At 41.8% G+C, this 18,157-nt stretch overlaps 1 protein-coding gene across 1 annotated transcript in view; it reads right to left on the bottom strand.

Annotated features, from left to right (window-relative positions):
* The window catches only part of LOC130931209 (RNA polymerase II elongation factor ELL-like), a 32,466-nt gene that overhangs the window by 6,865 nt on the left and 7,444 nt on the right, over positions 1-18,157 (bottom strand). The window contains exons 4-7 of the mRNA XM_057859799.1: positions 11,289-11,452; positions 7,405-7,703; positions 5,890-6,014; positions 3,729-4,065 (exon numbers count right to left, since the gene is read on the bottom strand). Of these exons, the coding sequence (XP_057715782.1) occupies positions 3,729-4,065; positions 5,890-6,014; positions 7,405-7,703; positions 11,289-11,452 (925 nt within the window). The remainder of the gene's footprint in view (positions 1-3,728; positions 4,066-5,889; positions 6,015-7,404; positions 7,704-11,288; positions 11,453-18,157) is intronic.

The raw sequence follows: 18,157 nt of genomic DNA, 5'->3' as shown, positions 1-18,157 counted from the left end.
TACCGCGGAGTTCAGTGGCTGCATCCCCTACGTTTTTGTTTTGGTCAATAAAAGTATCCAAAAAGAGCCATCCGACGCCTCTTGGTGTTTTTATGCACGCCGTCCCCTTCCTGAGGAAGAAATCGGACGAACCGACAACAACGAGCCAAGTGAATCACCGGTTCACTCTTCACTACGGCGAGGAATTGAAAACACCGCCAATTACCAAAAAGGGCAGATTTGGTGACACATGAAAGTGGCATAAAGCCAAAAAAGCTGATCAGAATAGCCAGAGCCTGGAATTATTTCAAGGAAAATATGGAGGGTGCCACTGAGTGTACTCTTTACCAAGCTGAGCTCGCATACCACAGTAGCACGTCGGCTATGAACGAACACTTGAAGCGCCGTCACCCAAGTATAATTTTCGAAGACAACGAGAACAACAAGCTAGCGGATTGTAAGTTCATACAACTTTCTAACGATTTAAAAAAAAAATGGAAGTTACCTTTATTTGCGTCGTATCAACGTGCATATTTATTTAATAAAATAATTAATATAGATATTGCATATTTATTTAATAAAATAATTAATATAGATATTATATAATTATACAATATATATTTTTAATTATTATTAAATTTATTTGAATCATGGAAGCTCCCACATTTTGTATATACATATAGTAGTATACTATATTTAAATAAATAAATTAATACTATATATTTAATTTTTGTTACTGTGAGTATGTGTGCCTCTCATTCAAAATAATTGTAATATTTCAGTGTGCCCTCTACTTTATCTACTTTCAGGTTAAAACAAACTAAAGTTGAACAGTTTTTCCCCTCCCCCCAAAATGTGGAATGCACACCAGAAAAAGCATCTGAACTCACACAAAGTATTCTGAAAATGGTTGTCCGGGACATTGCAATTCATTTTAACATTTAGAACAATATAGAAAATGACATACCACAAAAAGAGTAAGAATTGTTTTGACTCCTGTTAAAGAGGTGAAGTCTTAGTGTTTCGGTTTACATTTTTTTCGGACTAGTTAATGACGGCAGTATTTGACCTCATTGTTTGTGATTTATTATTGATATTTCTGTTATTTATTTATACGTTAATAAAGAATTTAGGTGTTCCAAAATGTTTTTTGTAAATTCATAAGCTTCAACAAAAATTTCATTATTAAAGTAGTACCAAAAAAAAAATGTTTTTATTAGATTAGTCGACTAATCGTAAAAATAGTTGGCTGACTAATCGGGAGGAAATTAGTCGCTTGGGACAGCCCTACTTTACACATGATGTCATAAATACCCATTATCGCGTCCACCTGTGCTCGAGTTTGTCAGTGAGTCTAAGGCTACACTAAGACAGATAATTTTCTTCAGGGTATTTTGTCGACTATTTTTATACCTGTCCACACTTCGTTTAAGGTGTGTTTAAGGGCCTCCCCGCTTCTGCAAGGTACTCCTGCATTTGCCCAAACTATTCATTCATTCATTCATTTTCCATGCCGCTTTTCCTCACGAGGGTCGCAGAGGTGCTGGAGCCTATCCCAGCCAACTACGGGCAGTAGGCAGGGGACACCCTGAACTGGTTGCCAGCCAATCGCAGTTGCCCAAACTACGCATGGGTAAAAAGGAAAAGCCTCATGTATTACGTCATCGCCCGCGCAGTTTATCTCTGAAACGGAAACTCATTCCTAGCCCGCGGCAAATTTCAAAATTACTACACCTTCTAGACTGTCATTATTTTGTGATCACTGTTTTTTTTCGTGATCGCAATTAAACGCATCACACAGGAGCAAGAGTGGGAGAGCACGCTCTGCTTTGCAGTGTTGTGATTGGAATAAATCTTTATAAAACAACGGAAGCCTGACATCATTACTTGGGATGCTACTATCAATGCTCAGTTGCGCTCTCACCCCTTGGAAAATAACAAATAGAAGCATATGGTGTGGCGCTGAGTATATTTCCTGGAAGCAGCAACCAGGACTGCTTGTGCATAAAAATGTCGATCCTGGACAGTTTTGACAGGCAGAAATGTTTGGGGGAAAAAAACTGATCGCGCGCCTCTTTCACTGGGGGTACCACGCAGGTCATTTTTCGGAGTTAAATTTTCCTCTACCCATTTTTATATAGAGTACTCATGTTCGGTCGGCATTGAGTTGCGAGGGGCCAGCCCAGCAGCTGACTGATCGGAGACAACTCGGGAGATGAGCTCTGTAAAAAACACTCATCTCCACCTCATCCGCAATGGGAGGACCCCAAATGGGCACTGAATTTAAGCATATTATTGAGAGGTAGTTTGATGGTTCAAGTAAAAATGTGTGGAAATGAAAAGAGCAGGAATGCCACGTCGTGATCGTCCGCCTCCATTGTTTACGATGCTGTCATGCCGCACTAAAAACAGTGACAGCATGACGTCCCTTCCCGAGTATCTGAATGTTGTACGGTGACAGCAGTCCATATTAGGCGTTGCGTAGGCGGCGTGTAACATTAGCCGCCTACATTATCCGTCTAACAACTAATCCGGATACTAGGCATACCAGTGTAGTCGACATGCCGTATAGTCCAATTAGACGTTTAAGGCCATTATCAGTCCTAGAGTAGAAGTGCGGCACCACGAAATTGCTGCACTTGTACATGCTATCCTTTTCTTGTTTAAGCTGGGGCTCGATTTTACGTTTAAAGTGAAAGTTCAGAATTTAAACCCTCCGCCACAGCTTAACATTATCATGAGAACAAAAATAATTGAATTATTTTCCATTAAAAGCACCTGTGTATGACTCGTATAATGTTTAAATTACATTCACACTCGCGTTCTCAACACAGTTTCCAGAGAAAAAAAAACATGTTTTACCCCCGCTAAACACACTAAACATGCTGGAGTTAACTCCTGTAGCTGGTGGGAAACGTTCAAGACAGTGTTTACTAACTTTAAATTTTGTATAATGCGAAATCATACTGGAGGTATTGCCTCCTCGGCAGTCGCCATCCGCAAACATGCTTTACATGTTGATTGGCCCTCCTTCTCTAAGCCGCGGCCTTCTGTAACATTTCTGTTGACGAAGTATTCCCATACCAGCGATTTAGTTTTTTTTTTGATGGGGGGGAAAAAGTTCAGTTTAACCTCCTTCAGCCACCTTGTAGCACAGCTGACTCACTGACACTGAGCAGCAACCAGTGGGGGAGGGTCGAGCCTTGCATCTGCAAGCGAGGGATTTCTCCCTGCATTTATGGTACATAAAAAATAGGTAATACTTTAGATGATGAAAAATCTTTGCAGCTTTGAAAACGCGATGTTTTCATATTCCATTCCATGCAATTCCTGTTAGTTATGTTAATTTCAGGGCTCCAGAGTGGCTAAGCTAGCGCAAGTCAATGGGGTCTGCTAGCATGCCAATAAAAAACATATGCACGCATGAGAATCACCGATGACTCATGCAATCAATAGTGTTGGCTATTTTTTCAGGATAAAGTTATTAAAACTAACCATTGCATGTCAACAATTGTAGTATGAACAGCATTTGTAATCCAGCAGCTCTGCAGGGAAAAGACTGTCTAGGCAAGCAGAATGGAGTGCCATAACATCGTTTTTTTCATCACTGATTTTTTAGTGGTGGCGAATTGGACTCCCCATCCCCCAAATCAATCACCCTTTAGGGCCGCCTCGATTAGTAGTCGATGGTTAGTTAACGATTGTTTACAGGAGCCCGAAAACATCTTTTTTACATACTTGGCTATTACCTGCTCCCTGTGTTTGCTCTTCTTTCTTTTAACACCATTTCTGTCCATGTCAGACGTTGGCTCACTAATCACACGAGCTTCTTGCTGTCCACAGGCCGCTGACAAGGAGTCCGAAAGCCTGCGCGGATCCAACGAGCGCTCGGAACGGCCGTCGTTGCCCACTGCGGCTTTGCGGGTTAAGTGCGATATCCTCGTCTTGCCGGCCAGGGGGTCAGTGTACTCTTCGGTCGGGGCGGCTTTGGGACGGTGCGCCGGCGATGAGTTGGGCGTGTCCCGCAGTGGGCTCACCTGGGTCTCGGGGACGGTGAGGAGATTCTGTTGAGGCTGGAACAGTCTCCTGCGCAGGAACAGCAACACATTTTCAAGCATTCTTTTCTCTTCCTAATTCTTTATTTAGTCTCAGGATAAGTATATTGACTCAGAAACTACATGTTTTACTATATTGTATGTTCTTTGTTTGAAAAAATTTAAGAGTGGGACATAAAATGTCCTCCAATTCTGGAATGAGTTACTTTATGAAAATACAACGTCACATGCAGCCAGTGTTGTCAGTAACGCGTTACTTAGTAACGCATTACTGTAATCTGCTTACTTTCTTCAGTAACGAGTAATCTAACGTGTTCATTTTTCCAAGCCAGTAATCCGATTAAAGTTAGTTTCCCTAGTGCCTGTGCGTTACTGTTTTGTTTTTGCCTCATAATGTATGTAGAATGAAGAATACTGTAGTCATGTACGAAGAGCATTTCTCATCGGGGGAAAAAAAAAAAACGGGTCACGTGGATTACGATGCTGTTTGAGGCTGTCTGCCACGGCGGTCAACAACATAGCATTCTGATGAGGCAGTGAGGCTAACAGTGAAAGGCAGGATATATACCGCAAATGAATGCCTTTGCTCACTGGAAATACAGCCATTACTTCACATTTCTGTCCATTAAAGATGACAAAAATATCTCCGTGCGTTGCAAACTTTACGCTGGCTGAAAAAGACTGTCGGCCGCTAAAAACTCTACATTCAATTCAACGAGGAAGCACTTGGAATAACAGGACAACGCGACAAAACCCGAAAAAGCCTACAGGTAACAAGACAGCCAGCACTTCTACAGTTTGTAACCAGCCTTTATGCACATTTTATTGTCAGTGTTTGTAACCATAGGCGGAGTTTTACTTTTGTGGGGCTGGAGGCAAAGCATGTTGATGACTGAAACAAAAGTCAAAAGTTTGGAAACACCTAAACATTTTTACGTTTTATATATTTTCCCTACTATTTTAAATCCTCTCTGAATACATCAAAACTATGAACGAACATGTAGAATGGCAAAAAAAAGTGAAATAACTGAAAACAGGTTTTATATCCTACATTCTTCAAAATGTCCACCTTTGAGATGTCGCCAAACTTTTGGCCAATGTATATATCCAGTACATATATATAAAACTGTTCAAGCTCAGTTGATGTTGGTTGCGTTTGAAAGCTTGGGTTTACAGAAATTCTAAATACCCATCTTGCCTCCACAGGTGTAGTTTTGGCTTAGCAAAGCAAAAGCTAGTGTCTTAGGTGCTAGTCACATGATCTGCTCGAAAAATGATTTTGACCCATTATGAAATACGTTGTAGGATTCTTGTTCATTTCAATAATTTTTGTTGTTTGTTTTTATTGCTTTACAACTTTTATAGACAATATTTTAACAGCTAGGTCTTTATTTTAAAGGGGAAGTTCAGAATTTTTGACATTAGGCTTCATCTTGGTGTTAGTGGGGGTTTATTTAGTCGTTGGAGTTGATTTGAACAAATTCCGTGCAGTTTGTCAGTTATTTGTTAGTTTCAGGGCTCCGGAGTGGCTGAGCTAGCGCGAGTCAATGGTGGTTGAAATCAACTCCATCGACTAATTAAACCCCCGCTAACTCAAAGATTAAGCCTTATGTGAAAAATTTAATTACATGCGATGACATTTTTTGTTGTCATTTTTATGTTGCGGCAGCAAAAGCAGAAAAAAATGGTAAAAAGTAACTGATAAGTTACTTTTAAAGTGACTTCATTACTTTGATAAAAAGTAATCGGTAAAGTAACTAGATTACTTTTTTTTTTTTTTAGGTGTAATCAGTAATTAAATTACTTTTTTAAGTAATCTGTGACAACACTGCATGCAGCAGTGTTTTGCTGTTACCTGACGAGGATTCGTTTGAGCAGCTGCTGGTCTCCCGACGTGTATCCCGGCCAGTCCTTTTGCAGATCCTTGAACAGGCCGTCCTTCAGCACCATCGTCTTGTCCCTGCTATTAAGATGGCCAACCTGTAGGCACAGAATGCCACAAAAAAATTAACATCAGGGATAGGTTACAACACTTTTATAATGACTCTTGTTTGATAAATTGGAGAAAAAAAAAAACACAGAATTTCATTTTTCTGATGTGTACAGTGGTACCTCGACATACGATCGCTTCAACACATGATCTTTTCGACATGTGACGTAAAATTTGACTCGCCATTTGTTTCTACATCCGACATCAAGCTCGAAATACGACATGACAGCACCACAAACGAACACATGGCGGATTTTCTTGTGTGAGGAATCAACACAGGTTTCAAAAAAGTTGGTACAGTTGGTGAAACAAGGAAAAAAGTGATGCACACCTTTGAAATGAAGATGCAAATTATAGAAAAACATGAGCGTGGGGTGCACATCCGTGAACTGGCTCAACAATACAGTTCCACGGTCCTCTTTTGACCACCGTGCGCCAGTCTTTATAAGTTAAGTTGACAATTATTATTGTGGTAAAATCGCCAAGGAAATCGCCAGCTTCGTAATGTTTTTATCATTTATTTAAGAACTTATCCAACACAAAACGCCCAATGTCCTTCGCAGTTGACTGTGGTCTCAAGAAAACGAAAGTATTATCTCTACCACACCGACCTATCTCACTGTGACGTCAGCCGTGCGTTCAGGTACAGCAAAAGTGTCCGCCACATTAGAATCCGATTCGTTACATTATTTACAGGAATCATTATTATTACATTATTCCGATTTTTATTAATAACTTATTTGTTTAGCTATGTTTAATTGTCATTTGTAAAAGTATTTATATTTGTATAGTATTTATTAAGGATTGAGTGTAGGTTTTTGGGCTGTGGAACGAATTAATGGAATTATAATGTATTCCTATGGGAAAATCCTGCTCGACATACGACCATTTCGACTTACAAACAAGGTCCTGGAACGAATTAACTTCGTATGTAGAGGTACCACTTTATTTCCATTTGCATACTTAAGTAGTGTATTTTCAGGATTATAAATCACACTTGAGTATGAGTCGCACCGGCCAAATAATTTACAATAAGAGAGAAAATTTTTTTTGCTCTGGAGTAAAAGTCGTATTTCTGGGGGGGGCCTTTTTTTTTTTTTTTTTTTTTTAAATGGTCATCAACGGGAAAAAAAAGCAGGCTAAATAGACATCTGTTAACGTAACATTAACAGTTTGTTGAATAGCAATAGGCTTACTAACAGGCTGTTAGCGAGCATAATGAATTAAAAAAAAAAAAAAAAGTATAGTTGAGTATAAATCATAGCCCCAGCCTGCAACTCATAGTCCAGAAGACATGGTACTTGGTGCAGCATGAGCCTCATTTATACAAGCTGCCGTATTTCCCTTTAAATGTAGTTGAGTCCAGATTTATCTACTTACGTCACTTAGCACAGAGTCCAGCATTTTTTTATCAGGTGGCGTCAAGCCATCCTTCTGTAGTCTCACAATGAGCTCTGCCTTCTTGTAGGGCCTCAGGGCCAGTAGGTGCGTCACCCTCTCTCTTATGGGTCGTTGTTGCACGTCGCACTTCCCGTTGGACGCACCCACACCTTTCCTGCCTTTGGAAGCGACGGCACCCACTTTGACGCCGCCGCCTGACATGGTGGACTTGGCTGGCTGGCGCGGTTTGGTCAAGCCGGCCAGTGCGGGAGCTGGAGCGCGTACAGTTACCTTCTTGCCTGCAGGGGTCAATGATATACATCTACTGTAGTGCATTGGTTCTCAAACATTTTACTGCAAGTACAACCTCAAAGAATACTTAACCCATTAGCAGTGCTAGACATCCAATCCATTTTGACTGCGAGGGGGCTAATTAGGACTGTTTGATTTTGCCTAACAAGAAAATCCCGATAACCGTCTCCCAAATCAGATTTTCCAATAGACCCCAATCACCAATGTCACACAATCACTTGATCGCTGTATTGTGCCGCCATATTGTCCGTCATTGTGTGTCGTATTGTCAATTATCGTAGTTTCTAAAGGTGGATTCACTCGCAAATTATGGAAGCCCCGGTGCTTTCAGACGCTGTAAACTCACTGGATGAGTTGCATAAAAACAGTCATTTGGAAAAGCTTTGGTCGATCCAGTCGCCAAAACCATATTTGATGACCAAACCGTCCGGTCCCGTCCCGTGCGTCAGAGCTCGTCCTGAGACCACAAAATTTCCAATCATACTCCAGTTTATGTCACGATGAGGTTTCGGGTACCCAAAATTGTCACCGGCCCAAATATAAACCGACATTTGGTCAGCTGCGCATCACCGTTGTCACGACTGTAAAATGAAACTTGATCGACAACGGGCCGGTGTGTGCCGAAAAATAGCTGCCCTGCGTGAGATGTCCCCCCTGACGGGAGCGCTTATTTATAACGCTTTATTGACGTGGAAACATCAAATGTTTTCATGGACGCATTACAGTAATGGATTTACGACTGTAAGATCAGGTTCAAATAATTAAATTACACAAAATATTAGTACTGTATTTTAGTAACAAATTGTGGACTGGGCCACATAACCATCTTTGGAAAAAAATGTATTAGTCTACAGGTTTTCACGACCATATCCCAATGACAATCACACAGGTATGACATTTATTAGTTCAAGCAGAGTAAAATAATACATATTCACGGTACAAGAAAGTCGTTTCTGTGTGGGCGCTCCCGTCAGGGGGGACATTTCACGCAGGGCGGCTATTTATCAGCACAACACCTGTTGTTGCGCTCACCCTCTTGCTGCGCAACCGTGGCGACGAGCTTCGTAGTCTCCGTCTGATGATGTCTGCGATCGTGTTGGCATGTTTTCGCCGCTGTCTAACGGCTGTTGACACAAACGCATCATGGACCGAGATAAACAAACCGTGCTGCTTTAGAGATTTGCCCCTTTAACAATGGGCACACAGCAACTACTAAAATGACCGTTTATCTTCTCTGTTACTGCAACCAAACGCCACACATGCCTTCACCATTTTGATTAATCAATGTTAACGATTGTCAGGAAGGTTTTTGGGTTCGTTTACTAGGCGGTGATTCCTTAGACAAGCAGAAAAACACGCAATAATAGGAAGAATGTACGTAGCGGTAATATGTAAACACGATGAGCTGACTGACAATATGGCGGCAACAGTCAGGGGGGCGGAGTTGTGATGTCACGTGATTGGGGTCTATATCGATTACAATTTCTTGGCAAAATGAAAAACGAAAGATAAAGTATGCAGACAGTTAAGCCTGTCATGATATGCAATAATTCCATTTATCGCACGGTAAATGAAAATGAAGGCAGTAATTTTCCCGCTGCCATTTATTGCGTGTATTGAGTGTGTGCACACGCATGCGGCAGATGTGCGGCGGACATGCGGTTAAAAGTTCAGCTTCCTTGTTACCAACAGCGTAATATGCTGTGACGAGGAGTCACTCTGTTTTATTGACATCTGGGTATGTTCGTTTTATACATTTGAGTTTGCGTGACCATCATTCAATGGAGGGAGGCGGGGCCGAGTGCACTGTCGGCGTACAGCAATGAGCAAGCAGAGAGGAAGACGAAAATAGACAGAAAATCCTGATTTCCAAGCCAAACACCACAGCACCGGTGTGGGAATATTTTGATTTTAAACCAAATGAAAATGGCAAGGCAACCAAAAAGGATGAACCAGTCCGCAAAATGTGTTTGGATGTTATTTCAACAAAGAGGGCCAACACAACAAATCTACATGCTCATTTGAAACACTATCACTCTCTTTAGTTTTCACTGCTTGGTAAGAAAACTGCATCGCAACAAGCGGAGCCTTCCTCGTCACGTCATTCGACAATTACAGAGGTACTCGATGATTTGAGAAATACAAACGAGACCCCGCAAAATGGCGTTCCCTCACGGAAAGTATCATTCTCTACATTGCTGAAGAAATAAGACCGTTTTACCTCTGTTTAATGTTGTCTGACACTTAAGGCTAGGTTCATACTGCAGGTCTTAATGCACGAATCCCATTTTTTCGTGTTTTTCCGACTCAAGTGAAGCATTCACTTGACGGTCTGAACGTGACAAGTCGCACAGAAGTGGAGCATTTGAAATCCGATCTGGGTCACTTTCGTATGTGGTCTAAATCCCATCTGGGCTGATGTTCAAGTCCACCAAATCGGAATTCATGCAGGAATGACGTCAGCAAAGCGAAAGCGGCAGGCAGGATGGGAGGGATGTAGCTGTGCATTAGCTTTTGGCTTGAACTCTGCTTTTATGCACGAAGCTGGCTTGACCACAGTTATAAAAAAATTAATGAAGAAAAGGATAGGCCTGACAATTTTCGATTTTCATTCTATGCGCCGAATGAGCAATATTTCAGTATTGCTCACATGGCCTAGGCGATTTGACACACCCACGTCATGTCACGCACACAAGTCAAGGCTTATGTGCGTGCATGAATGCATTCATTCCATATAAACTTTGAATAAAAGACTAAACGGGGATGATTAATGTCTGTTATTTGTGTCATCTTTTTGGAAATCAAAATATGATCACCCTGGTATGACATACAGCAAGCATGTGTAATATGTTTTGATGCTTCTGCGCATGTGGGTCACTTTGCTGAGCGCATCTCGGACTGTGAATTAGTGCGCATGCGTGATACTTGAACGGGCTCCATGGACAAAGGCAGTCTAAACGGGCACGTCAAAAAAACAAATATGACAAAAAAATCTGATTTGTGCATTAAGACCTGCAGTATGAACCTAGCCTTAGTGAAGCCAAATTTTTGTTACTGCTTCTTAATTAATCTATTTTTGTCTGTGTTGTTGAAGTGCAAGTGTTTGTGTTACTACCACTTTATACCTCTGTGCCTAAATGCTTAAGTTGTTGAAGTGCAATTTTATTTTTCCTTGAAAAAGACATTTTATTTATTCTGTGTTTCTGTGCTGTATTGATATTGTTGTCTTTTACTTAAAAGAGGCATGGTATATTGTTTTTAGTTGTGATTTCTTAAAAAGTATTTTTGAATTTAAGAGTAAATGTTTATTGCGTTTAAATGGGTGTATTTAATATTACTTAGTATTATTAATATATATTGTATTCTTACTTTGTGTTGTGTTGTCTAGTAACTGTTATTGTAAATTGGTTAAAAAGAAATTTGGGGGGGGGGGGGGGGGGGGGGCTCAACAGGCCTACAGACAGTCTTCTATTTTTCTTAATTAGAACTGAAAGTGCCAGTGAATTTAACTGTTAATACACACAGAACAATCCCTTGGGATTAAGAGCGTCTAAGAACTGCAGCGTCCTTACCTTGCTTGAACCGTCCTCCCTGCTTGATGACGATCGCCCCTCTGCTGCGGTTTTCCTCTTCGGCCTGCGCCATGCTCTGTAGGGCTTTGTCGTACGAGTCATCCGTGGCCCTGACCGTCATCTTCTTCTGGATCACGCCCAAACACGACAGCTGCTGTGCCGTGCTACAACATGGACATCATTGGCATTTAAATACTGGCTACTTTTTCACCGACAATAGGGCTGCAACTAATGATTATTCATAAAATATTTATAGAATTCTATTTGTTATATGATGATATTATCTATATTAAGAACAGAAAACTTGTTTAAGTTTTTTAATAAAAGGTTCTGAGTATAAAAAGAATTTCTCAGTGCATAAATAAGACAAAAGTTCTGCTCATTCAAAAAAAAAAAAAAAACTGCTGCTGATTGACATTTTTTATCTTGTGGACAAAGTGCTGATATAATTTGTGTCAATGACTCATTTATTTTCTTTAAACAAACTAATAGAGCTGGAAATCTTTGGGCACCTAACGATTCGATTACGATTCAGAGGCTCCGATTCGATTCTAAAACGATTATTGATGCTCCCCCCTCCTTTTTTAAAAATATTTTTTTATTTTTTAAATGTTTTGTACATTAGTTCCAAAATTGTTCAAAAATTCACTCAGGCCTAACCAAACTACTTTTTCAGTATCAAGTTAACATATAGCAGTAAACAAATATACAACAATAACAGTAAATAAAAAAACTCCAGTCCCCATTCTGTATCAGCAGCTTTATACTACATTCAATTAATTTAATGTTGTGAATCAACCGTTAAAGTTGTTAAAATTGCTCCCGTTTTCAATAATTTCCCTTTTGTCTACTTTCGACATGTGAAAGTTTTAAAACTATTTTAAAGATAGATTCAAGTCAATATTTTACCGATTTAGGAGTATTTTAGATAAAAAGTTAATTAGGTTTGTTTGGAAGGTTCGCTACAACAGCCATGCAGGGAAGTGTACTGCTTTAATTAAGATGGCGGCCGTTTACGAACGCCCGCATCTAGCATTTTGTAGATGTGCTGCTAACGCTACCGAATCTATATTGCACCACTCCTATATAAATTATATCTACCGTAACATTATGTGTACTTTGTAGCAGCTTTTCGGCAGCTGTCAGGTATGTTGTTGTGTTTTTTTAACTCGTAGCATGAGTTGAGCTAGAGCCGTGAGTTGAGCATTGGCATTACCCGAGGGGCCGGGTAATGAGAAGCATGATGTTTAGCTACTCTTGCTCCGTTCTTCCTCACTGCGTCCCGAAGACCGCGCGGCGCGCTGAGTGTTGTACTTCCGCTTTACTTGGCATATTTCAATAATCGGAATTTGGATGTTTGTGAATCCTTCTCGAATCTTCCACGGCCGAATCGCGAATAATCTAAGAATCGGAAATTTTGCACACCTCTACAAACTAAACAAAATCGAGTAAGGAAGAGGCAGACTATAATGAATCTGTTTTGTTTATCAAGAAGTTGTTCATAAATGAAATCCAAATCCAATTTCAAAGCACTCCGTCTTGTATGACAATTTACCGTTGAATTGGGAGGTTGTGTTGAAAGTAGACTAAGCTGCCATATGAATGGGTTTATGTGTGTTGTTTCTTTATAAAAAGAAGATAAGAAGATAAAAAGATTCATGAAACACTGGAGGTGATGGTATTCTGTCCATTGTGCCAATGGATGGTACGCACATAAGGTTTGTTGAGAGTGGCAGGGAACTGTCCCTCAGGGATGGGAAGATGTCAGTTTTGGGACACATCATCAGTAGTGCTCCATCGAATCATGGGGTGTTTCGGCCTTTGATCACTAAACACCCTCATCGATGGCGGCCAGCGACAGGTTGATCACGCCCGCGCTTGTGTCCCATGCCCAATCAGATGTTGTGCAGGTGCAGTCCTCAATTGGGGGTGGGAGAGATTAGTGAGTGAAAAGGAGGGGGGTGGGGTCTATGATCTATGAGCCCAGCAAGAGTCCTTCCTCTTCATCCAGATCCACTGGCTGCTTCTTTTGGCCGCTTCAGAGATTGATCTAATTGTCTGCCGAAGGGCCTGCCCATGGATACCCAGGTCTTTCAGCAGCCTGATGGTGGAAGAAGCCACAAACCCTCTACATCCTACCTCCATGGGATAGACCTTGGCTTTCCATCCTCGCTGTTGCGCATCTGCTGCCAGTTCTGCATAGCGCAGCTTCTTGTGCTCATAGGCCTCTTCCACTGAACTTTCCCATGGGACTGTGAGCTCCGTGATGTATACGGACTTCAGTGAAGGGGACCAGATTACCAAGTCTGGTTTTAGGGTGGTGGCTGCAATCTCTGCAGGGAAGATTAATCGCTGGCCAATGTCGACCAGCATCTTCCAATCCCGGGCCATAGATAGCTGTCCAACTTCTGGCTTGGCAGGAGGATTGTTGGGCTTTTTCTGTCCCTCTTGGATGAATGCTGATGGTGATGTGATGGAAGTGGTGGCTTTGAAGGGCAAAGAGTTGATGGCATTTCTCTTGCTTTCAAGCACTGCTGCTAAACTCTTGAGGACCTGGTTGTGCCTCCAGGTGTAGCGGCCTTGTGTGAGGCTGGTCTTACAACTGGTCAGGATGTGTTTGAGAGTTGCAGTGCAACCTGTGCAGAGGGCACAGGTTGGATCTTCGCCATACCATCGGTGGAGGTTTTTTGGAGATGGGAGAACATCATTGGTAGCTCTGATGATGAAGTTGATGTTGCTTGCCTCCATTCCCCAGAGATCCCTCCAGCCGAGCTTTCAGAGAGACAGCCATGGCAGTTCTTTGAGCCTCCTCCTGGCGGCGCACCTCCTCCACCACCATTTTCCTTCTTTCTGATGTTAAGGCCTTACGCCACATTGGCTTGCTTGCTGTGAGGCCAAAGCCTCCTCTTCCCAGCTGGACGTGTCCCACAATGTCGCTGTGCCTCAGGGCTGCCGTGGCATGCTGCACTGCGCTGGATGGTGTCCAGTTACGTCCAGTTGAAAGGGGTGGTGCTGCTTCACTGACGATCTGGTCTCCGGAGTCTGTCAGAGTCATCTGGAGCCTCACTTTAGAGCACTTGTATTCTTCAGTGAGGCTTGTGACGGGCAGCTCAAGGACCCCTTTGCCATAGAAGCTGATGTCGTTCAGACACCGTGGAACACCTAGCCATTTCTTCACATAGCCGGTGATGGCTCGTTCCATCTTTTCCACAGTTGTCAGTGGTACCTCATAGACAGTGAGTGGCCACATTACTCGAGGGAGAAGTCCAAATTGCAGACACCAGAGCTTGAGCTTCCCTGGCAGTGGGGTCTTGTTGATGTTTTCCAGACCGTTGGTGATGTCCTGCCGTAGCTGCTGCACTTGGTCTTTGTCCCTAAGGCTCGCGTTGTACCATCTGCCAAGGCTTTTGACAGGTTGCTCGACCACCGTTGGTATTGGGTCATCACCAATGCAGAACTTCACGTTTTTGAGCTCTCCGTTGACTATCGAGATGCTCCGTGACTTGTTCGGCTTGATTTTCATCCGGGCCCACTTGATGTTTCCCTGCAGTTTTCCAAGTAGCCGCCTGGTGCAAGCTGCAGTAGTGGTCAGAGTGGTCGTGTCATCCATGTATGCCCGGACAGGTGGAAGGCGGATCCCGCTCCTGGTTCTCTCACCCCCAACACCCATTTTGATGCCCTGATGATGATCTCCATGGCCATTGTGAAGGCCAGGGGTGAAATCGTACAACCTGCCATGATGCCTACTTCTACACGCTGCCATGATGTTATGAAATCGGCTGTTTTGAAGCACAGTTGCAGGTCTTCGAAGTAGGCTTCAACCAAGGTGGTGATGGATGATGGAACATGGAAGAAGTTGAAGGCTTCCCAGAGGAGGTTATGGGGAACTAAGCCAAAGGCACTGGCCAAGTTGAGGAAGATGACATGAAGATCTCTTTTGTCCTTCTTCGCCGCTTGGATCTGGTGCCAGTTCATACTGGTGTGCTCCAAGCAACCAGAGAACCCAGGAATGCCAGCCTTCTGTACGGATGTATCGACATACTTGTTCTTTTCTAGGTTGGTGGAAAGTCTCTGCGACACCACACTGAAGAAGATTTTCCCCTCGACGCTGAGAAGGCAGATTGGCCGAAATTGACTGATTTCTGCCGCATCCTTCTCCTTGGGAATTAATACGCCTCCGGCCCTTCGCCATGCCTTTGGTATTTTCCCCTTCTGCCGCACGATTCTCATGAGCCTCCAGAGATAGCGTAAAGCATCTGGTGCATTCTTGTAGAGCTTATATGGTACTCCACTTGGCCCTTAGGAATTAGACAACTCTACTATCCGACGATAACTCAAGCGCTATTATGCTTCTTCAAAACACAATACAAACGGACACTAATTAGCATAATCCCTAACTAGCTTAGCGCTCCATGCTAAATAGTAACAGCTCATCAACAAAGAATACAAACGATACATTTGGCTTCATTTAATCATCTCTGACGGAGGCAGAGTGGCTCTAACAACACAAAAGACAATCTAACTCTCCACACTTCGTAGAGTAATTGATTCTGAAACTCAACCTAGTGTAGCAGACCAACAGTGAACTCTCTCTCTTGCTCTAATCAGTGGCGCAGGTGCAGCCTCACATTGCACTCAAACAAGGACCCAAATGGGACTGTTCGTAGTGGCCGGCAAAAATCAATTATCAAATTCGTTGGCAACTAATTTATAAATCGATTAACTGACATATTTATTTGAAATAAAAGCCTCATCGCCATAAAAACACACCCCATTCGAAATGTTCTATCCCTAAAAAGCGCATTCCGGTCAAGATTTGATTTGGAACGAGAGGGCCGGTTTACGTCGCTTTAAGCAGTGTTCAGATCAGATGCGTTTTTCCCCTCATCGCGCAATGTGTTTCCACACAAAGTTGATGTACAACGGTATGAAAAAGTATCTGAACCTTTTGGAATTATTCACATTTCTACATAAAATCCCCAACAAATGTGATCTGATCTTTGTGAAAATCACACAGATGAAAAAAAAGTTTGCTTTAACTAAAACCACCCAAACATGTACAGGTTTTCACATTTTAAAGAAGATAGTATGCAAACAATGATAGAAGGGGGAAAAGTAAGTAAGTGAACCATCTAGGGCTGCAGCTATCGAATATTTTAGTAATCGAGTAATCGACTGAAAATTCTATCGATTAATCGAGTAATCGGATAAAACAAATATATTTTTAGGTGAAGAGCAATTATAGATATACATGAGAAAACAAGACATTTTATCATTTTCAGTCAATCAATGTCTTTATTTTTTATGTATATTGTTGAAAACAGCCAACAATTGCATCTCAGATGTAACTAGAATTTTAAAAAATGACTAATCCACTGCTTTCACTCAAAAAACCTTTAGATCTTATTTTAAAAATATATATATATATTATATATATATATATAAACACACACCTAAAAATGCCTTTACGCTTGATAACACACATCACTTAAAAGTTAGGATTTTTTCCCACGTTTTTCAATTAAATTTCTATTTGTGTCAAGCCATTTTTAAGTTCTAGTTAAGTTTTAAGTTAGTCTAAACTGTAAGTCCTGATAGGATTTTGAGTTTTTGCACTGTTCAAAATAAATGTATGATACAGGCTGTATTGGAGCACATTAGGGACTAGTGCTACTTGGTGTTTTATTCAGCAATGACTACTGAGCTAAAATTGATAGTTAGCATTATTGAGTTTTTATTTGACACCCTCATCACTCCACAACGCTATGTTATGTTAAAGCCTGTATGTAAGACACGTTAGCCACGCATCGAAAGCGGTCTTAATTAATTGAAACCTAGCCCTCCGCAGTGCTAACGTAAGGTGAGCTAGTAGTGACAGTAACGTTAATCTTATATATTAGCGCTTAGCGCTCTTTATTAGCGTTTAGCGCTCTACTGCTTTAAGATGGCGGCTGTTTGCTAACGCTGCCCAGACGCGGCCTAGTCTGTCATTGCGCATCTAGTTCAACATACATGTGATCTCTATGAGACTCATTGGACGCTACCTGCCACTAACGTAGCATGAGCGGGCTAGTATTTAGCAACGTCGGCGTCGTTTGTAGCGGTTGTCGGCTGCAGTAAGTTTTTTTTTTTTTTGCTTCTTCCTCTACGCACGTGACATCAGCGCGTTGTCCCGCATTAAAAGTAGTCCGAGCAAAACGTGATGCTTAGAGCTGTCAAAATAAACGATTACTCGAGGTGAATAAAATTACTCGGATCAGTTTTTAAACTCGAGTTACTCGAGTTGCTCGAGGATTCGTTTCAGCTCTAGAACCATCACATTTAATATTTTGTGGTCCCCTCCTTTGGCAGCAACAACTTCAACCAGACACTTCCTGGAGCTGCAAATCAGTCTGGCATATCAATCAGGACTAATCTTGGCCCATTCTTCTCTACAAAACTGCTGTACTTCTGTCAGATTCAGATTGCCTGGCATGAATCGCTGTATTTAGGTCATGCCACAGAATCTCAATGGGGTTCAAGTCTGGACTTTAACTTGGCCACTCCATAACGTGTATTTTGTTCTTCTGAAACCATTCTGAGTTGATTTGGACCATTGTCTTGTTGCAGCATCCATCTTATTTTTAGCTTCATCTGTCCGACAGACAGCCTCATGTTTTCCTGCAAAACATCCTGCAAAACCTTTGAATTCATTCCTCCATTAATGATTGGAAGTTGTCCAGGCCCTGAGGCAGCAAAACAGCCCCAAATCATGATGCTCTCTCCACCATGCTTCACGGTGGGGATGAGCTGTTGATGTTGGTGAGCTGTTCCATTTTTCTCCACACATGATGTTCTGTCTTACTCACAAACAATTCAACTCTGGTTTT

The sequence above is a fragment of the Corythoichthys intestinalis genome, chromosome 15 (assembly GCF_030265065.1).
Source record: "Corythoichthys intestinalis isolate RoL2023-P3 chromosome 15, ASM3026506v1, whole genome shotgun sequence".
Taxonomy (NCBI): Eukaryota; Metazoa; Chordata; class Actinopteri; order Syngnathiformes; family Syngnathidae; genus Corythoichthys; species Corythoichthys intestinalis.
Note: the sequence above shows the minus strand (reverse complement) of the source record. Positions and strands in the feature narration are given on the sequence as shown.